This window comes from Cottoperca gobio, chromosome 23, assembly GCF_900634415.1.
Source record: "Cottoperca gobio chromosome 23, fCotGob3.1, whole genome shotgun sequence".
NCBI classification, from domain to species: Eukaryota; Metazoa; Chordata; class Actinopteri; order Perciformes; family Bovichtidae; genus Cottoperca; species Cottoperca gobio.
The window spans coordinates 13,422,122-13,449,395 of record NC_041377.1 but is presented as its reverse complement, the minus strand read 5'-3'; the positions used below and the strand labels follow the sequence as shown (position 1 = coordinate 13,449,395).

General features: G+C 42.5%; 1 protein-coding gene across 1 annotated transcript in view; it reads right to left on the bottom strand.

Annotated features, from left to right (window-relative positions):
- pdzrn4 (PDZ domain containing ring finger 4) overlaps positions 1–22,141 on the bottom strand; it is a 34,673-nt gene extending 12,532 nt beyond the window's left edge. The window contains exons 1-2 of the mRNA XM_029462062.1: positions 21,682–22,141; positions 780–1,051 (exon numbers count right to left, since the gene is read on the bottom strand). Coding sequence (XP_029317922.1) covers positions 780–1,051; positions 21,682–21,750 — 341 coding nt within the window. The 5' untranslated portion in view covers positions 21,751–22,141. The remainder of the gene's footprint in view (positions 1–779; positions 1,052–21,681) is intronic.
- Positions 22,142–27,274: the final 5,133 nt, after the last annotated feature.

Genomic DNA, 27,274 nt, shown 5'->3' with positions numbered 1-27,274 from the left:
TATCACTCATTTGAAATAAGACAAGTGTGAGAATGATGTTCACATCCAGTTAAATTAGTTGCTGGTTTTAAATGGCTTCTTTGAGAAAAATAAACAAGAACAGTGCACATAAAGTATCCTGATCTTTATCATGCAACACAGCAGACTCCTTAAATAAAAGTAGTTCTCTTTTTTTGCAACAAAACTCTGAACAAGCAACGTAAACATCAACCCAATGGCCCTATAAAAGCCATGACCTCTGTAAATTGTCACCGTGATAACTGCCTCTCCATAATCATTGACCCAATCTGGCAGATTTGTAGTTTTATAGGACAAATTGATTTCATCAACTGCTCGGAAAAGCCCTATAAATAGCCACAGAATGGAGGTAGCGGCAGAATGCCCGCTCTATCAGCCCATTGGCTTTTAATCGACCAGCAAAAGCTCCCATTAAAGAAAATGAATGTAGCACACAGAAGCAATAATTGCATGCGGGTTTGGCTCCGCATAATGATATCACAGGGACAAAGTACTTAGCTATGCTGGGGGTTTCCACACTATGATACAACTGCTTAATTACTACCATGAAATGAAAGAGAACAACGGAGAAGCCTCGGGGAATCTTCAGCTTCATCTGGGATGGAACTTTTTTTCCCCTGGTTCTACTTAACACAATATGGGGTAATAATTGTCGACCTGCCCATGTCATCTCACTGCGCACTATTAACATTCAGCTTTCTTTCCGTAGATGGAAAACTTCTCGCCTTGGCTACTTCTGTACAGTAAGTGTTTGCCCTCACCTGTCGGACAAAAGAAAGGGACAGATGTCAGGGACGGGCGGAGTGGTAGGCCGAAGCTTCGCCAGTGCCATGATGTGCTCGAAGGTGATGTCCGTTTGCGTGCAAACATCCACCACACACACGTCCTCTGGCGTCCAGCTGTGGTTATGTGTAGGAGCGGCCGTTGCACTTGTAGGTGTTCGCCGGAGAACCTGGACAACGATGGGGTCTCGCCTGATGGCCTCCACCACTGCCTCATCATGGTCGACCTTGGAGAAGTTGCGCCCGTTCACCTGGGGGATGAGGATACCAAATTATTAGGACACCCTGACCTCCTACAAACCATATTCTGTTCCAATGTCTGAATTCCTTTGTCAGTGACAATAATTACAATATATGTGAAAGAGGATACTACTCTAGAAAGTGAAAGTAGATCTTTCACATATATTAAAGATCACAGTGCCTTTTTTTTAAACCGTTCATTTATCCAAGAATGATCTGACAGACAGGCGTGCTCTTTTCAGCAACAACCTGTTTCACATTCACACCTGGGAGCCTCGCAGTACTTTTCCACGTCTCCACAGTTAGGTGCTGAAAAGCTTCCAGGAGAGCAAGTACAAGTTAAGTGCTTTTATAAAGGGCACTCTGGTAGTAATTCTTGATGGAGGGAGCACATTGCATATTCTCCTTGTTTTTACCTACATGGTACACTTTCTCAGCAGATTCAGACATTTTAACTGCTGACCAGCTACTTACAGATGCGCTTCTCTAACCTTTTGGCTCCTGCCAAATGTTCAGACACTGTATAATGTAATAGATTGCAGCATTTACTGAAGGAGAAAAACTCTTTAATGAGCTCATTGTGTCTCATTCTGTATTACAACAATATTTTTTCCAAATCTAACTCAAATGGATTATTTACAATGCATTCCTACCACTAAGCCCACACTAGTATACAAGTCATAATACTGATTTAAGCAAATGAGAAGCAAAGTGGGGAGTTGGGGAAACGGCAGTTTTAGCAAGCAGGGCCTACTTAATTTGCGAGACCAGAAAAGGTTGTGCCACATGGGAATCAGTGAAGAAGAGATGTCATACTGACAGCTGTCAATGTGAAAGCACACACACCATGCATTTAAGTGTAATCAGGTAGGTTTAACCTCCGTATGCCAACGGTGTGAAGTTCATTTTCAGCCTGTTACATCCAGAAATTGATTATTCACATTGATTTCAGATGTCTAAGAGTGTCAGAGTGTTTGTCAATTAGGAATATGAAGAGCTACAATCTGAAGTGTTTCATATATATTTTAGCCTGGTGGAAGAGCTTAGTAGCAGCAAATTGGGCATCATGTTGACAGGATTATCGTTTTCTTTTTTTTGTGGGGTAGCCCTGTTACACCTTGCATGGTTAACAAATATACCAAATGTTCCAAGGGTATTAAGTGCCCATCAGTCCACATCCCACTGCCATATGCAGCTATGATGGCAATTAACATATGTCTGCTTCCAACCTGTGACCTTTCTTGAGTATTTGCCACATAAAAGTTCTCCTCCACACACATTAATTGCCTTTTATCATCCTGGTTAAACCGATGTCCATGACATAGATAGTATTGAGAAAGTTACACAACCTTTCTGAGCTGTAATGAGGTCCAGATGGACACATTAATCTCCAATCAGATCGAATGCTCTGGAAAACAGGAAGGGATTGTGCGGGTACACCTGCCAGTGTGTTTACCTGCTGTTGCTCCTCTATTCAATCTGCCTGTTGATGAGCTAACTGGCGGCTGATTAATAGCCAGCAGATGTGACAAAGACTGGGGATAATGGCTCAGAACATGCAGGTTTTATGTGTGTGTGTGTTTGTTTGTGCGCAACACACATGTTGTACATCATATATACTGAATTTAGAAAGCATTAAGGACAATTAACCACAAATGAGGAGATAAAGAGGCACATACAAGTTGGAGAAGGGTTTTAAAGCTTTGAGACAATTGAGATGTGGATTGGGAAAAATGGTTTAGAATTGTAGTATGGGATCTTCCTCTCTATCTGTATGTGTGTGAGTGGGCATGGAAGCTACATGCAAGTACGATATCTGTACTGAGACGTGTAGGTGTGCGGATTCCATCAATATCAAACAGTAATTCCATTCTGATTACAAGTTCCCTTTCTCATTACTCAACTGCGCTTCTGTGACCAAGCTGACTGAGAGACAATATCAAGTCATTACATCATTTGATATAACCCATGAAAGCTCCATGAGAACACTAAAAATAGCAGAGTTCACAGGAGTCTGCTGGGACAGCTGTAATGAACCAACATTCTAGCGCAGCCTTCATATACCTTTCAAGTTAAAGGTTACCATTGCCAATAAAAATGGTTCCCAGTAGCCCTAAACCAAAGCTTCTTATCTGTCCAAACCCTCTTCCTTCAAAAGGTCAAGGTTCAAAGTGGTGTGCTACAGTTTGGGAGGGCAGAACATACTGTATGTATTGTGTGTGTGTTCAGTGAGCGCAGTGTGTGTCATCGATCTTCAGCCTTTCCTTGAAATGTCATTTGCTTGTTATCGGTCCTCTGTATGCTTGTTATTACTCCTTGAGACACTTATTGCATGTTCTTTGTCTTTTTTTTTATCTATCCATACTGATGATTTGTTAAACAAAACCATCTGAGAAGCAATCATTGAAAACTGTGCGGAAAAGGGCAGGCACTTTCAAAAAATACTTGGCAGGTAATTGGATGAACCATCCGTCTATCACGGGCTAACTTAAACCTAAACCACGCCATGAATGTATTGCCATGCCCGTAGCTGCCAGTAGCTCTTCACAAGATGCCGATTAGTCCAAACCTCTGAGACATATTACTTGAATCCTGACAAGATGGATTTTCGTGTGATCTCTTGATCGAACAATTCTCGTTTGATCTCGTGAAATCCAGCTGCCGTGCAAGGTAAGGTCTAAATAAACAGACCTTACAAAGAAACAGTAAAGCTATGTAAAAATGGTTAGAAGGCTAGTTAGGCAAATGTCACATATCTTAGGACCTAATTAATAGACCGTCTCATTACATTAACGTCTTCACATATGTCTCAATGAGTTAGGCTACATTAACGCACATACTGTATATTGCACATATTCTATTTAGATTTTCAAATTTGATCTTTTGCACATTCCCTGGACAGTATTTTTCACATCTCTGCACAAAACAACTACTTCTAAAACTCTTCAGCGTTTTCAGTTTAAAACATTTTTTTTTTTCTATTCTAATTCTAAGTTTTGCAGTACTTGCTTTTATTTTCATGTTCTCTTAATATACCAAATGTACATACCAAACACCAAAGCAAATGCCTTGTATGTGAAAGCCTACTTGCCAATTCTGAATCAAAAGCTATCTCCAAAGCTTAGATGGTAGTTACTGCTAACATACTTACTTAAACAAGTGTTTAGCCGTACTAGTTAACCGGTCTTACTTTATATCTCTTGATAATGTTTTGGATTTACCTACTTCCTAATTTAAGTGGTATAACAAACTGATGTACTAAAATGTTGGATTCCTCAAAAATGGCAAAAACAGGAAACTTCATTTCTAGCCAAGGCTAGTCTTGGCTATCTCACCAGTTATAAAGCTTGAACTTCATATTGCTTTCTTGCTTTAGCTCATTGGTTATTGGAGCCAGAGATGTTAAGCTTTGTAGTGACTATAAATCTTTTACTACATGCTATAATTCTATTGTTTGGCATAATCTTTACATGGCAGATTCAGTGTTACCAAATAGGTGCGTTTAGGCTTTGTAGGGCAAAATGACTGTGATACACCAATTACATACATCATTGACTATGATGGGTTACTAGCAGACTATAGTGTGGAAATGGCTGGTTGGCTACATGTGAGACAGGGTTGAAAGTAACACAGTAAAAGCCAATCAGTGATGGGCCGGAGGCTTTCAATATGCTCAAGAGAAAGCTCATGTCAACCTTTAAATGTGTCACAGGGTTGAATCAGATGGCCACTAAGATGGCTAAATGCTGTTTCCACTTTTGAATACAAACAGGAGCGATAACGAAAGCCCACAGATAAGAGTTTGTTTGTTTGTGTGTGTGTGTGTGTGTGTGTGTGTGTGTGTGTGTGTGTGTGTGTGTGTGTGTGTGTGTGTGTGCGCATGAGAATAAGTGTGTTTGCTGCACAGTGATAAGATTGTGATGGAAACCACTCAACGTCAGAGCTAAATCTAACAGATATGGTGTCATAGTGAGCAAATGGATGCAGACACACACACACACACACACACACACACACGCTTATACACACAATTTAAACATTACATCAGCTCCCCACAGACTTAAAACAGCTCTACAATGCGTTTGAGATACTGCCCCTATTCAGTCAACATAATACAAACAGACTGAATAGGTTTACAATGGATCACAAAACAATAAGCTGCCGAGAGACCCCATGCCTATTCAACACCCACCTCGTCTGCCTCTGAGGAGAAACAGCGCTCAACACCATCAGCAGGCTTTCTTCCATTAATTTCCCAGATCATGGTTTTTGTAAACTAAAGTAAGATTGTTTTTACATTGAAATTGGCATATTGTGAGGAAGCGCAGGTGGCTTGCTCCGATAATCTGTCAAATCTCATTTCTCTTCCTCCTTCAGCTGCATTGAGACGGTTCAGGAGGCCGCTCTCATGTGGCGAAGGCTGACTGTCATAAATGTCTCATTTCAATAATAAAAGTCTCTGACATGCAATATCACCTAGTGCAGCGGAGGCAAAGAAGATGATGGTTTCATACATTTGAGTGGCAGGCCATGCAACTGGTGGGCCATGCTCGGTCAACTGAATCACATTGACCCTTGTGCAGGATGAGAATGCCATGATGCTGTTGATGCATGTGTGGGCTTTATAGCAAAACAGAATGGACAGGGTTGAAATAAATCGTTTTTTCCCATTCCTTGTTTACATTCTGTGCCTTTCCGAAACATTCCACTATACCATCAGCTCAAGTTCAACATTATATAATAGCTCTAAACTATTTGGGCAATTAAGGATTTAGAGGAAAATTAAGGCAGCTAGTTGGGTTAGCAAGTAGTTCCCCTGTGCAGTTAGCTACAGTCAGTTGCTAATCCAGGGGTCTTACTTCTGTGTTTACTTTTAGTTGGACTTTTATCCAAATTTCATTCAATTCAAATAATTTGGGAAGAGTTTGTGTTTCCCTGACTCTCCTCAAGGAAGGAGGCAAGTGAAACGGTAGCTCTCCCATTGTAAGCAAGTTGCTAACTTTCTTACAGAACTTTTGTTTGTCAGGGTTTTGGAAGATTGCTGGAACATACTGCTTTTTCAAATGGTAGACATAAGTGAAGTTTAGTTTCCTTATGACTTTTAAATTGTGCTCTGAAGTCAGAAAGTGAAAAAAACCCCAACTCTGATATTACCTCTCATTTACTGTACAATTACAGCACCTGTCATTTCATAGGATATAAAGAATCCAATAGCTTTGTGTAAGATGTGGCTGAGAGTGGCTAAAATATATAATTCACTACAATTATAGCCAATTTCAAGATGAGTAGGATTACTCTGTGGGGTAAATGGCTGCTGTTATCCTATCATGGGATCTATTTGAGGCAGGAGAGACACATTTTGAGGTGTGAGGAGAGTTCATCAGTATCTCATTGAATACATGTGAAATTTTAACCTCACGATACTTTAAAAAAGAAAAGTGCCATTTTCTTCAGAGTTTCACAGATTCACTTCAGGAATAGAAAAATCCTGACTCAACTTTAAAAGTGAATGAGGAGTTAGTGAGATTTCACCTCTGTTTTGCATATTACGCTTGGCTTCTTCGTCTTTCCCAATCAGACACTGTTCACTATGCATTGTAACGCTCTGCTGTTTTACATTTCTGTATCGTGCCAATTAATCAAAGTGACAAGGTATTTAATGAGAGGCAATTAGAGTGTTAACCAAAATGCAAATCAGATGGAGAGCGAGTGCGGAAGGGGGTGCGAGAGATGTGGTTTTGTGTTGGTAGTAGTAGTGGCGGCTTGGGTGTGGGTATGTGTGTATTTGGTGTGTGTGATGAGCTATGGCAATGGGTTCAAGGAGATTTCGCTCAGTGCTCTTATTAGGACCCTTATTCACCGAATAGAGTTCAGCTCTTCCTGTCTGTGTTTATGTGCTCGTCTGCATCCATGATTTCATCGCCTACGAGTGTCTGTACAAGTTGTAATGAGTGTCCTTCACAGTTTTTCAGACATGGGCTCCTGCACAACAGGCAAAAACAACCAATTAGTTGTGCATGGAGGAAGACGGCATGACAACATGAAACGTGGATTAAATAGCTGCTGTCGGGACGGATGTTAAGTAGCCCGCTCAGGTCAATCCCTTGTACATCACACAATATCTGTGTGCGGTAGATTAGACTGTGTTTTCTCTTGGAATCGCTCTTCACAGTGCTGGCTTGTTTTAGCTTTTAGATCTGAGCTTTAGAGGGAGCGTTAAAAGTAAAAGATTTAAGAATTTTTAGCAAACGAGTGGCGAGCTTCAAATGTTTTTCTACTTTCTCGAAGCAACAGCAGAGACCAGTGCTTCCCATATGTCCCTGTTCAAAAATATAATATCTGCTAAAAGTAACAGGCTGGTGTACTGTCCTTCATCTGGTTATCCTGCATTCAAGCCCTTCATCATGAAGTATCCACACTGCTGAAGTGTCCTTCAACAAGATCGACTTTGCTGCCTTGCAGCTGATCATACGCTGTTACCTTCCAATGCTGGGCTAAAACCAAAAGAATTGATTTTGATTTTGCACCAATGATCCCTTAAAAACATAAAATGTCTCAACACTAAAACTTCCCTACGGCCAAAGATCTCACATAAAATCAAGGTTGGGATCAATGCTCGGCAGTATTCTCAGATTTTACATTTTACAGGCATTTTATGGGATGTATTTTGCACGTTAGCCAAACTACAAAATTAACTGTTTGCTGTATTTTTAAATATCAAAAGTCGGTCAATAAACAATTTAGCGTCAGCTAGCTGTGCCTGTTTTTGAGCTAGCTAGTGGTGTTCATTGCCCACAACCACACAACCCGTGTTGGGAGCCAATCCTCACCACCCGACCCCAGAAAATATTCTTTAATCAACCACCCGAACCTGATCCGATGGAAACTGGTGGAATCTGGTTTATTGCATGCAATGTTTCTGTAAGTTATTAATAACTAACTCAAAACACTGCTTTTCACTTTTTGACCTGTCTGCCTGAACCAGTGATTCTAGTAAGCTCACCCACACACGACCGACCCGTGTCGCTACCAGCTAGGGAGTCGTCCAGAATTGATGGGACTTACTAGCAGTTTGTCATTGTCACCATAAGTGGGACAACTGCATATCAATCACTAAATATAATGCTGCTTTTGAATGTAATGATTAGGATAATGAACATTCATTTTAGTTTCATAAACATACTCATTACAACTAAAAGGCTAGTTGTCTGGATACAGATGAACTTGTAAGTTGATTTTAAATAAAATACTAATAAAATATGGAAGTCCTGATGTTGGAGGTGTCTTTTTCACCCTATTTTTCATCCATATGAATTTGTTGAAAATCTAATTTTCTGAAGTGTAATTTAAAACAAAATGAGTTATGTCTCACGTAATGCGTCAAACATTAATTATTGAATTATTCTAACATTTCATAACTAGAATGGATTTTTGATCTAATCTTATTATTATTTTCTTTCTCTCATTCTCTTTTCTGTGGAGCGATTTTTCTTTTGTCTTGTTGTCAAGGGTTTATTTCTGCTTTTGTCTGTCATTGTCACTCTTAAATCAGCCCATTTCATTTAGATCCAGTGGGTAAAAACACTGTATATTTCCAAAGCACTCTAAAAACAGGAAGTAAATCTCTTTCTGTTTATACCTATGTGTTATGTTTGTCTCAAGGGTTTTCTCTTCTCTAGCTCTTCACATGTCTATCTTTCCCCACCCCAGCGTGACAACACCGGCATTAGAAACACGTAGCAGACATCAGAGACTGTTGACTTGTGACTGTCATTCCAAGCAGCCATTTCTGATGTAAGTGGGGGGAAATCAAAGGTTATCATCCGTCAGTGAACGCATTAAGAACCATCTCATTTCCTGCTCTTTGTACCACTTCCACATGCAAGGCGGGCTTCCTTTCAATTAGGGTTCATGAATACAGATACTCCCCACTGGTAAAACCTTGGAATGAAACATAATTTGTCTTGTATTCTGCTTTTTGGAATTACAATATGAGTATTTACTTTTATTCATAAGGCAATCATGTGCTAGTATGTGCAAGTGATACTGTCAAGGGAAAAACAACCTCCTACTATATCTTTACTGAGGTATTCGAAAGCACATGAAGTCCAATTAAAAACATTTTTCTTACGACTAGAAAGCCCAATGGCAAAAGTCAAGAGGTTTGCCTCACACTGCCTAGTTTAATCCACAATCTTGTTCAACATCTACTTCAGCCTGGCAGTTTCTTCATTTTCCCTCATAAAATGACAAATGCCTTCTGCCTGGCAAGCTCATACATCATGGCAGGGCCAATGTGTCTGTATTTAACTAATAGGCTCTGTGTCCTCAAGCAGCCACGGATGGCACGGGTTATGACAAACTGCATCAACAAGACATTCATTACCCTCACCATCCTAGCACCCGAATCACAATTACCCCAATCCACGAGTGAGCATTCAGCCCCGCTGCCACAGTCTTATTCCTCGCACACCATGTCGGCAATGCATAAATTAGCCTTCTTTTGTCACATTGGGGGGTGGAGAATTAGCTCAGTTTGTTTTGCTTGTGATGATCAAGGCTGCGCTGATGGCAGATGACTGCAAAACTTCTTTACTGATAAATCAATAGACACTTTCATTTTTAATCTACGTACATGTGTACATGTGTTGGATGTTTTTGGTGTACATTTGACTTGTATGTGTGCGTGTTTGTGCATCCATGCAGATAGTTGTCTTGACTGACTAATGTACTTGGCCTGTGCTGTGCCAGGACTCTATTGTTGCTCTGTGTCCTCCCCACAGTCATTAGATCGCCATTAATCTCTCATCTGCCATTAAAACAACAGCCAGTGAGCTGGGCTGAACAATACAGTGGCCCTTCCTCCAACCCCTCGACACATAGTAGCAATGAGTTTGAATTAGGCTCTCGAGGGGTCACCGATTAGACCCACATATTTCATCCAGACGGCTGGGTTCACAAAGGGGTTGTGTGTTACTCCTCTATATGGTAAAGCTGAACATACATTCTCCAAACAAGACTGGTGATATTCTTACTGTCAACAAAACCAACGATGAATGGATCCTGCTAACAAGTGTAGTACTAAGCTTTTTATTTTGAGTCATAAACCTCCATATTTTACCCAGTCCAACACCATTTAGCTGACATTAATGTACCAGTGCACCAAATGGGTATTAATTCGCTGCTGAAAATAGTCCTCAACAAGTGCTCTACTTTCTCTTGTTTGTGTTACGTTTGCTAAAAAAAACCCTGCAGTGCCCAGCTGTATTATGGAAATGATTGTGCCTTTATGAAAATTTAAACTATATATTTGTGACCCATTGTTTAAAGATTTCCTTCAGTAATAACCAATAGAAATGGCACCACAGACAGGATAGAGAAAGCACTGGGACTATATGGATGGATGGATTATAGTAAGTATTGAATAATCTATGGTTTATGATGTTGTTATCTTTAGAGGTTGACCTGGCAGTAATGAAAATAGTATCTAATTAAAAATTTGGATTTATTTTGAACGTTATTTACTTTGGATATGTTGTATTTTGGAAATTGACACATACCAAATTTATAAAAAGAAATACAAGTTGTTTTTGACAGTTAATGTTGACTTTTAGATTTGGCAACGACTCTTAAAAAGATCCCATTAAGTTCTGATGCCCTTGTTTTCATTGTTCATTGGGTTTAAGCAAGGACAGTGCTGTGGGTAAACCGTACAGACACACTAGCCGGGGTTTAACGGTGTCATGAAAGTGACACCACATGCAGACACCAGTGAAGAGACAGAGAGATAGAACCGAGTCTGAGTGAATGCTGACTGAAGACATCAGAAATTAACATAGCCTCTCAACGCTTGAAGCATTTTACAGACTCATAACTATGTAACAGAAAAACTTTGTTTTTTTGTTGCATCTTTGAATTAAAACAGGAATATAGAGGAAACATTATAGGACTCAAAGTCCTTTAGAAACAAGTTATTCTATACCATTAATCAGTGAGATAAGGTTCATCTTAAATTCAGAAATGGGGGCATCTTTTTTGAAAAAAGTCTTGCTATGAGCACATGGTTCAAGGCAAAAAAAAGCCAGCTCCGGATTCAGGGGCATAATTAGCAAAACATGCTAGGGCTTGGAAAGTGAAAACATTTTACTGGGGAGCAGGACAATAAAAGATTTATGTGCTGCGTTTTGTATAAAATTAAGTATTTTCCTAAAGAAGCCTGGAGTGTGAACTTTCCTTTTTTTCTCCTTCTCTCTCCCACCAAACCTTTGCCTTTTTTCATTTTAAAGTGATGCATGTTTATGTTCACTGGAAGCACCTCAATCATTAGCATTATTCATAACTTGAAGCTTTCCCAGTCCTCCCCTTTGGTGAAGAAGAAAAACGACCTCACACTGAGCGGGCGAGAAGAGCTTATTCTGCGATGAAAAATACCTTCATGCAAAAGCATGGTTGGTTTGTTAAGTTAGAGACACACTGTGGTGCAATTTACCCTGATTCCACTTGCCTCAATCAAGACTTAGACCGTATTCACAGTTTCAGGCAGTTGACTTTACAATATGACAGAGTGAATGAATGGCTAATCACATCCGCCACCAACGTATTATCAGTCGGAAGATTAGTGAGCGCGTTTGGGTAATTTTCAGACTGTATCACAGTTTGAGTCTAAATCAAACCACTGTTTCTTAAAATGGGTCACAGGCATCATTTGTGTGAGTCTTCCCGTAACAAGGCCATGAATCATGTTGTAATTATAATGACTGAATGTATTCATTCAGGATGATAAGACTGATTTTTAACTTCTTGTGGCCGACGTCTAATCTTTTTGAATGGCCTTATGGCCAGACAAAGAAAATACTAAGTTTGGGAAAAGGGTTAAGGTGAGGATTATGTTTATGGTTAATGAAAAAGGACGCACATTATTGGCAATGTGTATAAAAGTCAGATGTGCTACATGCTGATCCCCCACGCTTAACTCCACACCCTTACTTTCCTGGTGCATAATCATCTAATGTGGAAGTAAATCTTCCCAAATTACACCGCTCCTCCTCTCCCTTCACTGGCTTCCAGTAGCTGCCCGAATCTGCTTCAAGACTCTGGTGCTGGCCTACCGTGCTGTGAATGGATCAGGCCCTTTGTACATCCTGGACATGGTCAAACCATACATTTAGCTCTGCATCGGCCAATCGACTCGCTGCTCCCTCACTGCGAGTGGGACCCAGATGCCCCTCAAATAAAATCCGCCTGTTTGCTAACCTGGCTCCAAAATGGTGGTCCGACCTCCCCATTGATATCAGGTCAGCAGAAAGTCTTCACACCTTCCGTCGCAGACTGAAAACCCATCTGTTTCAACAGCAACTTGGGCAATCATTTTAATAAATAAATACAATTCTTATTTATGTATGTAGCACTTACATTGGTTTGGTATATTTGAAGCTATTGTACTGCACTTACTGTGGTTTTTAGTTCCTTCTTCCTTTCTCACTGAACACAGTGTTGGATGCATTTCCCACATCTAACAAGATTGAAGTAGACTGCACAACAGAAGAGGCAATCTAATAGATTTCCTCAAACTAACAACAACAACAACAACAACAACAACAACAACAACGAGTGCTTTGGCCACTCTCCATCCTGAGGGCATTTCCCATATCAACACAAGGCTTATGGTTACACCCAGCGCTAAATGTAATCATCCCCCCTACTATGCAGATGGCTTAGTGTCATTCTATCTGTAACTGGACTCGATTCCAGGCTCTCAGTGGGCCTAATGACTCCTAAACCCAAGTTGGTTAAGTGGGAATTCAACACCAGAGCCCTGCTGTAACCTAATCTCCCTTTAGACCACCTGGACCCAGGACTCACCCTGTGGGTTCAGAGCACACTTGGCAGTGGCAGTGCAACAGTGCATTTGCATTTTTAAGCATTTAGCTAACAGCCTTTTTAAGACACAAACAAATGATTTAGCTTTGACAACATGCTGTAGAGCAGATGTCACGGTGGCTGTCAGAGAAAAACATCATCGACATTACAAGCTGTAAATGTTAACGACTTAGAGCCACTGATTTTTCGGCAATAACTGTAATAACAAAAAACCCTGTCTCCCCTGAATGATAATGCGTGTTTGAGTTTTCTTTTTATAGTTAAACTGACATTTGGTCTCAGAAGAGAATTGCACCTTCGCTGCCAAATAACTCAAACAAATATAGAGAAATTATATGCTCAGAAGAAGTGTTTTAACATTTTCCCCCCTGAAACAGCTAAATATCTAGGAGAAAGTTTTGTGAATGTGTATGTGTGCATTTTTGTGACATATCCATAACAGCTACAGATGGTTCGCCGTAACATCTGTCTAACCTGACAAAACACAGCCTGCAGCGTGTGGCCATAAGGTGCATTATTGGGTTAATCTGGCACAAGGTTGACTTCAAACCATATAACAATCACCGTCTGACAGCACACACACTGAGACTAAACACAATGAATGTCACTCTTCCTCCCACACATGACTGACGAACAGTCTCTGAGTCCTCCATCACTGTATTTTTCTTTGCAGGGTTTTTCCAACACGCTGGGAACATTTGTGGCACCTCAGAGGGCGGGGTCACACCAAAGTGTATTAATGAGTCGGGTAGACAGACAAGCAAGCAGGAATCAGACAGGGGCAGTGGAGCGGAACAGACTTGAAACTGTGTTTGGCGACTGATAAGTGACGGGAGGAGGAGGACGAGACTTTGTGTTTAGGAAAGGGACGAGGTAAAGACCTAGAATGGGGGGATTTAAGGGACTTATTGATGGCTCCTCTTTTCTCGCTCTGGTTCTCTCATGCTTTACTACTGCACAATCTTCCCTTCATTTTCTTTCTTTATCACATTTTACCCTCCTCTACCTTTCCATTTTTTCCTCAGCCCCCACCCTTTCTCTTTCCCCCTTCTCCCTCTCCCTACATCCTATCATCTTGGCCAGGCCACTTGGCCGATTGGTGAGTATGGTAATCAGCTAGAGGCTGATAACAACTGATAAGTCCTCTTGTCAAGCACTGAGAGCTTGAATGACATTTTTAAACAGTCGTTAAAAAAAAAAAAAAGATAAATGTACTGAACCTGTGAGATGTTCCTTCTGTGTGGTATATGTATGGACATAGTATGTGCAAATAGGCATATCTACCTCTTCACAATGCTGTGTAGTTGTGTGTACATGCATCATGTAGATAGGAGACAGGAGGGGGTGAGGAGTGTCACTCTGCCCACAGAAAGGGCTTTCATCCTGGGCTTATCAGAGCCAACGCAGGGGGAGATCGTTGGCTGGTGGAGCAAAACGCCGGACCTGCTTTCTATGACTTTGTGATTCCCCCCCCCCACCCACACACACACACACACACACACACACACACACACACACACACACACACACACACACACACACACACACAGCTAAAAAGAAATGTGAACGTGTGGTTGCTTACTGCCAGGCAGACAGATACACAAAGAAAGACACGAGCCAGACATGGACATCAATATACAAGTTGACAACCTGTCTGTCATTATCCCAGTATCACACCCTGCAAGGAAACACACACGTACGCTCAACTTCATTTACAGTAAAATCAAAAATACCTCACTAATCTATTTCAATCGTTTACATATTTCTAATAGTAAGCAAACACACATAACAATACAAAGGTGCTGCTTCATATATTAGCCTGGCATTAACCTGACGCTGAATAATCACCCATTTCCTGTTTCCAGTTTTGGCCGGCTACTAGAAGACGTGCTCCCCACGGCGCCGGTGACAAGGCCATATGCACCTCTAAATCATGCGGTATTACCGCCATGCTGTGCTCCAACGAGCAACTATAACCATGATGGAAGACAGCAGATGATCTTTGCTCAACAGCAGAGTTAATTTACATAACACAACATTAACATTTTAGAGGGGGAAACCATTACCTAAAGTTTATTATTTAGTACCTCTAAGCTTTGAAAGTGTGATTGTTACACTTTTCCCCGTAAAGTTAGATAAAATAAGATGCACAAAATGCGAGTAGAGATGTACGTTTTGAGAAATATGGTCCGTTTTCTGACACGCAATACAAAACTGCCATTCAAAATCACACACAGCAAGCGCCTGTGTATGAGAGAGAGAGAGAGACTTGTCAAATGGAATTACACTCACAGGTGAAAAGGTTAAACTCACTGACCTGCACAGACAGGAAGACAAGCTCGGACCGAAAAATGCAAAAGGTCACTTCATTCTATACTTTCGGAAAAAGCTCAAAATCCCATCAGAGAGAGAGAAAGAAAGAAAAGTGAGTTCAGGCCCAGTGTTGTGCTTCTCTGACATCTGGGCAGCTGATGAATCAGGTGATACCACCTCCCTTCATACCCTGCTGGTCATCTGTAGCACATTACGACCCAAAATCATAATTCAGAAGAAAGATCTGGGAGCAGAAGATTATATTCATCAAGGTCCCAGACTTCTCTGTCATGCTTTCTAACTCTTGGATCATTTAATATTTAGCTGGGATTTTTCCATTTCCACTTCATTTTCTGCTGTACAAGTGACTTCACAACCTCTCAGGCCAGCCTGGTCTACCAAAAATGACGTTCCCATACAACAAAATCGCATCATTAATTACGCTTCGAGGGAAATGTATGTTCTCCCATACGTTTGTTTTTGACGCATCACAAATAAATGTGTAATCATAGTCGTGGAAGTCCATGTAAGGGGAAGGTTGGGGTAGATGGATGGGTCAAATAAAAACAGGACTTTCACCCAGGTTTCACTCAGACCACTGTTTGTGTCCTGTGTGAAACCAAAAGTCGAAATGTAGCAAACATACAAAAAATCGTGATATTTTACTCAACATAACCAAGTAGTTTTGTTGCGTTTTACAACAACAAACACATGTTTAAAACTGTAATCCAGGAGACAATATATTTCCCGTAGTTGTATGGAAACGTAATTTTGTAGGTGATGTGGTTTGCCGATGTAACCGATATATTCCACATCCCTATCTGGACAGGTCTGAGGTGGCCATATGGAGGTAACGGCTGTGTGAGTCTGACCACAGCTTCCCCTGCTCTGTGTGGCACTCTCTGGACTCCATAGGAGGTGGCGGGAGGCGGGATGTCGGGGTGACTGTCTAGCCCCCTCCATGCTGTCTAACAGGCTGGACATGTGGCACAGCATCTGTCTCCGGAGGACAGGCTCACACCAAGTCTTGGCCTGGGTCACAACCGTACACACCCATGTATACAAAGAGGGGGAAAAAGGTGCAAATCAAACTTAAAGGTAATACCCTTGTGAATGTGGTACATGTGATGAAAGTACAGGTATAGTTAACAATATCCCCTTACACAATAATACAGAACACATGATCCAATATTGTGTTCCACAAGATATGAAATGTGTGCATCTTTTTCTTATTAAGTCCTTTCCCTATGAATCCCTTGGGTGCATGGGTTCGCAATTTAAATCCCAGTAACAATAAAAACATTAATAAATGTAATTGTACTGCTGAAAAAATGCTGGTTTTAAATAAGGGTTTGGATACAATGAATGCCTTAAGAATGATAACTTCAAAGATTATATGCAATATTTGAACCAACATCAAATGGCTGACCTTAACAAGCCACACAATGAAATTAACCAGATCTGACTAAACTGCACTCAATAAAACCATACTTTTGTTTGGTTTGAATCTTAATTATTCAGGACTTCTTCCATAGAAATCAAAAACTACTCCATTACTTTGCAGGGAAGGTTTACACACAGAGTACTTAGTGGCTCTTGTATTGTTGTGTGATACAATATTGCTGACGGTACAACTAATAGAACGAAACACGTGGGTCCAGTGAGGCTCTGAAGGACAGACGAGGTGGGACAATTTGACACAGCCACAAGCAAAATACATGGAATGGCAATTGCTACTGCCAGAATGGACCCCTGCTGTGCGAGTGTGTCAAGATACACACACAGAACATCACTAATGAAATGTTGAATGTAAATGGTCTGACGAGAGTCATAAATCTCTCAGTAGCTGCTGGGCAGCAGGGGTCGGGCAGCCAGCAGTCCTGTCAGAATAGTGCAGCTGTGTGAACAGAGATAGCCACTGTGGTGTGGGAGACACCGAGGCTGGCCTACGGGCTAAAAACTGGAATTGCCCCCTGAAATGCTCAATTACTTTTTCAAAATGGAAGGTGCTGAACGGGTCTGCTGCAAACACATATCCATTTTTGGGGAGGAAATCATTACCATACGTCCAATAAAGCTTCAATCCATATCGTAAAGTGTCAATGTTTCATCCACAAAAGACATTTAATGTGAAAAATCTATCTATATGCCTTGTCACATCTCTTTGCGAATTATTGAGTTCTAAAAGCTTGGTGATACAGTGACTATACTGATGCTGATGTTGCATTTCATTTACCTTGGAAGTCGGGAAACAGAGTTGAGAATGGCGTCACATCAGAGTTGACCCGAGTTGACCACGTTTCAGTATTACAAGTTGTAAAACCCATCATCTTTGTTAGCCATTGTTAACAATACCAGGTGATAACAACACGCATTTACTCATGCGGTATTTTGCATATACAAACACCGTAGCAACCATGGTACTTACTTGGAGTACTTTGAGTTTCACTGATTAAATGAGACACAAATAAGACAGAAGTGCTAATAAACAGTATATTACCTTACCCGTTGCCTCAGGTCTGGAGATGCAAACACCCTAATCACCATTGGGACCAAACTCCTGACCTGGGGCGACAGGGCCTTCTTAGTTGCGTCACCCTCCCTCTGGAATGCGCTCCATAACCACATCAGACAGTCAAGACCTTAAAACCCACCTCTTCAAGATTGCTTTCCCCATCTCATGACTCCGCTAGTTTGAACTGCGCTCTGTTCTGGTTTTGTTTTGTTCTGTTTAGTCTTTTGTTTGCATCTTGGATCTTTGCATTTTGAGGTTGGGGTTAGTGAGGTTTCGGATATCCGACTTCAGAGAGCATTCCCCTTTGACATTCTTCGACTGGGAACTCGGAAATTCCGACTTCAAAGTACAACTGGAACGCACCATGACAGTTGGTGAACTGCTGTAGCTGGCAAACTAGCTGATAACTGAACGGAACCAGCTCCCTGAGTTTCTTGGAGTTTTTTTGCTAACCTCATGCTTACTATCAGTTAGCAAGCTTGTTACTGTAGCACCTCTGACGGGACCAAAAGTTCACACACTTTATTCAAAAAAGCTTTTCATACCATCAACTCTTAGCTGTCTCATAACTGGCTACAAACCATTCCCCTCTGCGGAGGTGTTTATTAGCTACCGACAGCGTCAGTGAGAACTGTATGGCGCAACATAGCTAATGAGCTTCCTCTCGGCATATTTTGGAGTTTTCGGCTCTCCGTCTCCTAAAAGTACAGATCTGTCAAGACGACTTGCTATTGGTCAGCGGAGCAAATTTGCAGATCAAAGTTCACCAGAATTAAACTCAATGTCAAAAATTTGGACTGAATTAAACTGAATTAAAATTGTGCTTCTCTAAAATGTTTACACACAGGCAGCTTTCTTACCAAGACTTGAATTGATGATGCTATCAAATTACTGAAAACAATGGCAACAATATCAAACTGTTATTCTCAATAGTCTCTTTGATCTAACAAGAAACCATGTTAGTCAGGATTCATCGACCAAGACAAAAGGGACCGGAATGCATCACATCAAGTATCTAGGGACAAGTGAGAGAATTAGGTCTGCAGTTTGTCCAAAAGCTCCAGTCTAGTGCCACGATGCACCTGTTCTATCCCTGATTTACCTACAGTATCAGCATCCTTCGGTTCGACACTGGTATAATGAGCAGGTGGTGTTCTAGTGTGCAGCACTTTTGGAAATACAATAGAACAAAAAGACTTTTAGTGTCTGTAGTGTTGTGTGTGCACTAAAGTAAAATCAAAGAGGGGAGAAACAGATTGCTGAGAGGGAGAAAGACAGAGGCGGAGAGAGACTAATGAAGGTTATAAAGAAGGAGAAAGTATGAAAAGGGAGAGGAGAAAAAAACTGGAATTATAAACGAGAGAAGAGAAAGAGGGATTGTTGAGGAGTCTCTCTGGATTTGCAGAATCCCCACTGCCTCGAGTTTCAGGACAAAGTCACACTGACACACTTACTGCCTGGTGAGCTCTCTTTTCTTGCTTTCTCTTCTCTTTCCCTCTGGTAATGAGAACTGTAGGAGTTCGCCAACTGTCACCTGCACACTGCAGAGCGTTTAACAGTAAGCTGATTCGCTCGCTCGCGGTTGTGGCACACACACCACAACCTCTACTTGCTCATCCTAACCCTGATGTAATAATTTACGTTATTGGGACTTGTATTTTGTCTATAAAAGGAAGGCAAGTCCCCACAATGTGACTGTGTGAACAGATTTATGTCCCCCCTACATGAGTAATACACACCTCCACATACAAACAAACACAAACACAATATTCTTGGACGTCTGCCACAACGCCAGAACATCTACAGTGTGTTGCAGAAATAGGAGGAAACCAGAAGGGTCATTTTTATGTCCGCCACGCAATCACCATGCTTTATGATACAATCATGCATCTGCTGTTGCGTTATGTCAAATGAAAATTGCTTGAACTGTTGAATATATTTTAGATCTTTTTTTGGTGCCATACCAAGTCTAGTTTAGTGTAAGATAAACCAGTAAATACATACAGAATGTACTTTAAGCAGCGTTTACTCTTACACCATACTTGAAAGGAATAGTTTTGCTAGCGCCAACAGCTAGCTAAGTTAGCATAGAGGACTGGAAACACGGGGGAAGGCTAAAGGGGTCATTTGGTACCGTTTTGACAAACAAGATGGTGAGCTTTAGAGGTGTTGGTGGGTGGAGTTTGTTACCGTTGGAGAGAGCCAGGTTAGTTATTTCACCCTACTTCCAGCCTTTGTGGTAAGCTAAGCTAACCTAGCTAAATCTTTACTATACAGACATGAGAGTGGTGTCAACCTTCTCATCTCACTTTCAACAAGAATGCAAATGTATTTCCAAAATGTCAAACAAGTCCTTAAACAATACTATTTATCATTATAATGTACACAGCCACAGTCTTTAAATAGGCAATTAATGGTTACTATACTTATCCCTTTGTTCTAAACAATATTTTCAATTAACCTCAATGGTATCAAAGGAGCCACGACCTCCGAGGGTTTCCTTTAACTGACATGGTTAATTTCCTTGCACTCCAACCCAGGCAGACAACACAGACATCCACCATCTCATTAAAGCATGGGCCATTTAGTCAGAGAGCATAATGAGCTTAAGACGGCAGTGCTGTGAGTAACGCTCATGAAAGCAGCGTGTAGCAGCAATGGAGGGCTGGGGTCTTGAAAATGTATTTCTTTTAGAAGAAACATCAAATAAAAAAACAGCCATGCTGTCATTATTATTGGTCACAGTGAGAGTTTATTTCTTCTACCAATGCTGTAAATGTACACGTTTTTGACACGACAGCACACTTTGGATATCAAATATATTTTACATTATAAAACTAACAGAACTGCTCATTCTCATAATGCTGTATCCAATTTCCCTGCTGTCTGTAGCCATGTAAGATACTAAATGATGAATGAAACCTTGATGCTGGCGTCGTATTCGCCCGTACTATACTTCAACAACAGAAGAAAACCCAGTGCACGTGTTTCCCAACAATCAGTTCTACACTCAAAACCATATCGCTGCTATAAAAAAACACGTACTAACACTTTACATTTGATGTTCCTCTGTATTTTTATTTACAGTTCACCTTAAAAGATGAAACTTGTTCAAATAGAGATCAAACACATCATTTTCTTCCATTTCTAAAAGAATGCCACACTGGAGATGTTTTTTTTTCACACTTCACACTAATCTAATCAACACATTCCATCCAAGCCCAGTACAAGATGACAAGTTATACATTCACAGTGCATTTCTGCTCATTATGACAATATGATAATCTGTGGATGTGACAACGAGAGCGTCAGTGAAAAGATTTATTTTCTTATGTTTCATTTCTGCCTATATATTGGGGAAATTCTAAGAATAAAGGGTAACATGCAGCACATAATGTGAATATATTTTCAATAAAAAGCTATTATATTGTCCAGTTCAGTCCAGTTTGGCAGAAAACACAGAGGAAAATAGCATAACACATTTGCTGGTTGTTCTTTCAACTGTATTGCTTCTAGACAGTCACAGGCAAGAAGAGATGGGATGAATTCCCCTGGAGCCAGCGCGGGAAAAAAAGAACTGAACTTGTTTTCACATCTGCTGCTGCTGAGGAGAAATAACTAGCTCAACTCACTTTGATGGAGAAAGAAATACACACACTGGCTGTCTCCCTCGCTGCTTGGAAGCAACTCATTTTTGTACATTTCTCTCATGTCCCTCTCCCATTTTTCCTACTCAACATGTCTGGTATCTTTCTCAAAATGACTTTGTTCAGTTCCTCATCTCACCTCGTCTCATTTTAACCTTTCTTGCGTCTTCTTGGAGGGAAATCTAATTCTCCAAATCATTGCCATCATTGCCTCTGCTGTCGTTAAGTTTATCACAGTAATGATTCCCACCATCAACCACACCAAACCTCTTCAAGTCTCACTTACCTGTGCAATCTCATACAGCAGTTTGTAGTGTTCCTCCCGTTTCTGCAAGGTGCACAAATTGCAGCCCATTCTAGTTGTCAGGGAAACAGTGCAGAGTGCCCGATGGCGTGTGTGTGCTGTCTATGGTGTGTGTGAGCTCCCCCTGGGGCGAAAGACACTCGGGCTCCTCTTCCTTGGCTTCCCCCACTCCTCTTTCTCATCCGTGTATCCTCAGAGATCCCCTCTGTTGCTCCAAGCGCAGGAAACACACACACACACACACACACACGCACACACACACCCACGTGTAACAGCTCACTGCTTTAGTAGAGGTTGTGGGTGTAGTTCCTTCAGTGTGTGTGTTTGTGGGGAGTGTATCAGTGGTAAGATGAGTAAAAGCACTTGGCTTTTCTATCCCTCTTGCCTGTCACTCCTTCCCTTGATTCTCACTTGCATGCCCACATACACTCTCTCTTCTCCACCACCTCCTCTCTCAGTGTGAGCTCACGCTGGTACGCACACACACTTTTGGCTCATGGAGACACACCTCCTCCTGTGGCAGGCTGCCTACACATGCCTACTCCTACCCCGGCTCATGAATAGACAGCATTCTCATTGGCTGTTTAAGGAAAAGGGGTTGGGAGAAGAGGGAGGGGACTGGTCTTATCTTGGGCAGGTTCTGTATCTGAACATCAGTGTTGTTGCTTGCAGGCGAAGTGAAGGACATGTGGGTTTGTGGATCACTATTTGTATGCTCAAGAGTGCATCTTTTTTAATCTGTGTATATACATTCCGATCCATTCCAATGTAAGAAATTCAATATACACTCAAACAGGAGTTAAAATGCCATCGTTACAGTTAATCAAGTTCCTGAGAGGGTTTTTTGTCTGGTCCCACATTTGACAACTGGATTTGGCATAGAAATCAATCTCATTTGGATTCAATCAGATAGTCTTTTGCACTCAGTACAATGGTTGTTGGAGGGGTGGTGATTAGTGGCTGCCATAGATTTACAGTCAGAGAGTGATAGTCCCCAACCAGATGCTCCTTCTCTCTCTGCAGGCAGTTAGACAAGGGCACCGGACTAGGCTGACACACACAGGAAGAAACACAGACCACTATTGATTGGCTTCAAATTAGCTTCCAGCCCAACTGGCCTCTCTCCACGGGGGTGAGGGGGTGAGGGGGCAGAGGGGGCAGAGGGGGCAGAGGGGGAGTGAAGGAAAAGTGGAGAGAAGAGGAAGGAAGACTCTGCGATGCTGTTAAGATCAATTGAGAGAGCAGTGATGGTATTACAGCACTGTCACACTTGAAATTATGCGGTTTTCTTCCTGTTTACACAGAAACGTAATGCTGCCCACATTATATTTTTTATCAGCATATTATTTTTTAATTGTCAATGAACATATGGTCATATGGTTATGTTTAGGTACTCGCAGCACAGTTTAGGTCTTGATGTAATATTGAAAAAGGGACTTAAAGAATGATACACAATGTGTTTATTTCGTTAACGTTTAAAGTAAAACCAAAATTAGGATTCTAAGTAAGTATAGTAGGATTATAAAATCAATTTGGGATATATTTGTGGTAATATAGTCTAAGCTTCCAGGGAGTTGTTTCCCAAGGCAGTGTTTGACTGATGACGTTTACAGGAGATGCAATGTCAATTTCCATGGCCCTGTAGCCTCTAGCCTTCGAACATTGATGCAAGATAGTTTACTCCCTTTTTCAACAAGCCCACATACAGTAGCACTGGTCATTAACTGTTAGTTATTCAAGACATCTGACTCTTTACAACCTTTTCGGAGGACTCACTGTGCAAAACTAGCTTCTACTCCAAAAGTCCACGTAGCTTACCACCAAGAGCACTAATTCCCAATATACATGATTCATGTGTATTTCAGTACCAAGTCAAGTACACAAGTCAAACTAAACATCCCACCTCCCCCCCCCAACATCCAAAAACGTAACTACGTTTTTATTTTAATTATTGTCTGTGGCAGTGGGGTGTGGTTAGGGCGCCGGCTGCCAGGACTGGGGGGGAAATGTGAGTTGTGTGCAGTGTTCAATGGGGAGACGGAGGTGGCGAACGCCGGTGAGGGGAGTACGGGGCCGGAGGAGGCTTGTGATGAGCTTCCACCGTTGCATCCTGGTGGAGGACTTTCCCCTCGAGCAGTCTCAAGATGAGACCCTCCGTCACACGTTCGAGCAAGTAGTGTGTGTGGATGGTTCCCCACTACACCCGAACGCCGCACGAAAAGCCGCCGGGAAACGGTTTTCCATAACCCCATGTCTGGTCATCTAGGGTACGACAAGTCACTCAACCGGATCATGGTCCGTTTTTATTGGCCTGGCATTCGCGCGGACGTGAAGCGGTAGTGTGCGTCCTGCCGTGAATGTCAGCTGGTTAACCCACCGGCAACTCCAAGAGCGCCGTTGCGCCCACTGCCATTAATTGAGGTATCGTTCGACAGAATTGGTATGGACCTCATCGGGCCATTAGACTGGAGCGCACGGGGATATCACTTTGTGTTGGTCCTAGTAGATTACGCAACGCGATATCCGGAAGCAGTGCCGCTGTGTAACATCTCGGCAAAGAGTGTGGCACAGGCACTGTTCCAGGTTATCTTCCGAGTTGGGATCCCGAAAGAGATCTTGACTGACCAGGGCACGTCCTTTATGTCACGCACTTTACGCGAGCTGTACGGGTTACTCGCCGTCCGCTCCATTAGGACTAGTGTGTACCACCCGCAGACAGACGGGCTGGTGGAGCGGTTTAACAAAACGCTTGAAAAACATGGTTCGTAAGTTCGTTCACGAAGATAGTCGCAATTGGGATAAGTGGTTAGACCCTCTGTTGTTCGCAGTGCGGGAGGTTCCCCAGGCCTCCACGGGATTTTCTCCCTTTGAGCTGTTGTTTGGCAGGAAGCTACGGGGTGCTTTGGACCTGGTTAAAGAAAACTGGGAGTAGGGTCCTAGCACAAGTAAGAATTAAGTTCAGTACGTCCTGGACCTGAGAGCGAAACTCCATTCACTGGGACAGTTTTTATGTGAGAATTTACTCCAGGCCCAGGAACGTCAGCAGCGGCTGTATAACAGAGGGTCGAGACTCAATTTGCACCGGGAGATAAAGTATTTGTATTGCTCCCTACCTCTAGCTCCAAATTACTCGCCAAGTGGCAAGGGCCCTTTGTGGTCACCCGGCAGGTGGGGGATGTCGATTACGAGGTGGTGAGGTCGGACAGGGGGGGGCGACACAAATTTACCACCTCAATCTCTTAAAAGAGTGGAGAGAGGTGGCCTCTGTCTCTCTGGCTACTACGGTGATGGAGAAAGATGAGCTGGGGCAGGAGGTATTAAAAACGGTAAAATCAGCCCCGGTCTTTTGTGACAGCCAGCTTTCACCGTGTCAGAGAGCGGACGTTGCCACGTTGCAAAGGCTTTTTGCCGATGTGTTCTCCCCCCTGCCCGGGCTCACCACCCTCGCACACCTCCACATAGAGACGCCCCTGGGCGTGACGGTACGGTCACGGCCCTATCGGCTCACTCGGTGTATGCTGCTGCCTACTTAGATGACGTGATTATACACAGCGAGACGTGGGAGCAGCATATGCAGCAGGTGGCGGCAGTGCTTGAGTCCCTGAGGAGCGTGGGGCTCATAGCCAACCCGAAGAAGTGTGCGGTTGGGCGGAGGGAGGTACGGTATCTGGGGTACCACTTGGGTGGCGGGCAGGTGCGGCATCAGCTGGAAAAGACTGCCGCCACCGTCCCGGCCTGAGTCGGGCGGTGGGGGTGTGTGGCAGTGGGGTGTGGTTAGGGCGCCGGCTGCTGGGGAGAGACAGGAGTGTCCCAGCTGGAGGCCAGACAGCTGAATGGAATCAGGTAATCAGTGACATAATAAATGCATGGTGATGGCCTGGTTCTGGGCTCTTGCATTAGGCTGGGTCCCAGCAGCGAAGTCGTTTGAAGCCACAGCCCAGCGGTGACACAGGACGACAGTGCACGAGAGCCGGAGAGCAGTGGAGCCGCGGAGCAGCCGAAGCACCTGTCTGTGACCACCGCTTAAACGTGTCAATTAAAAGTCTGTTTGGTACACTATTTCGTCTGCGATCATCATTCCCTCTACGGTGGACAGGTGTAGTCCACATTGTCTTTTATCTTTATTGCTGGAGGATGTATGGCACATGACAGAGATACACTCATCAACATCAGAAAAGGAAGCGTGGGGATTGAATGAAGTGTAGCGGACCTTGCGGCGATCACCACCCACGGCATCTTGCAACCTCCCAGCCTGACCAGTCAGACCCAACACCACGAGGGGCAGAGTGACCACTGTGGGATTAGAGGGAGGAGAGCCGAGATGGGAGCTAAACTAACCCAGCTTGGACCTCAGGCTCTTCTACTAACGTTACCCAGCCTATTCCTGGCTGAGGTCCGGTCGTAGGAAAATAAGATGGACGAAATAAGACTTAGCTAACCCAGCAACGCCTTTACATAGACCTTGCTCCATCATGGCATCCTGGATCAAGCTACTGCACTTGACGGGCGTACCGCAGGACAGAGACTCCGGTGGGACGGGAGGAGGCGGAATGATGCTTGGTGCTCAAACCTCAAAATTAATCCACAATGTTTCCCTAATGTCAAATTTTCAATGTTAAACATGCTGGCCATAATATCTTCCCAGAGAGAATTCACTAATGTTTTTATTGCTGTTGTTTACATCCCTCCTGATGCACTACAGGAACACGCTGATGTTTTAGTTTTCTTTTTTCATGTTTTTCTTGTGTAGCATAAATGGTATAGTATAAGTTTGAGTCATTCTTTCTTTACAAAAGGTCAGTGCAGTTCACACTATAGCATCAATTATTTTACAATGAAATGCATTAATCAACGGTATAAACTCTGTTATGGAACCTCCACTCACAGACACACTCGGTCTGCATGACAAATAGCTGTCACTGCTAAAACTATGAGCAGAGAGCGCAGATGCGTCATCCTCCTTATCACCAGTCATGCAGGTACAAGGACCACAGTGGTTCAGTCAAGGGCGTCGGAGCTGATCCAGATCCAGCCCCCCAGATAACACTTAACCCTTTCTCTGCAACCACTCGTATCCCTCTCTGATGAGGTCAACGTTTTCCCAGCCGACCTCTGAAGGTGAGTTCTCGGGGATGACATCACCACCCTAATGAACTTTAGGGTTCTTCCATTTCATTTATTTCCTTTTGTTCTCTTTCCCCCCATTGCTATCAGTCTCTCCCACAAGTAGGAATGTTTGTAGTCTGATGCAGTCTCTGGGGTTAGCAATTTTACCAGACTCTGAAAGAAAAGTAAATCTGAGATGCACATTGTTTCTATAGAAGGTGAAATCATCATTTATGGCCGATAACTATCCTTTTTATTGTTCATATCACCCACTTTCCATTACCTCTACACTTTCCCTCCATTGCATCACTCTTTTCTATTGCCATGTGTACATGTGACACTGGACAGATGTCTGGCGCATGTTCTCATATAAAATTGAAGAGACTCATATAACTTTAAGAGACGTGGGATTTGAACCCTGCAGATTAGAAATTATATGAAGAACATTGCAAAACAAAATGTGCTTCAT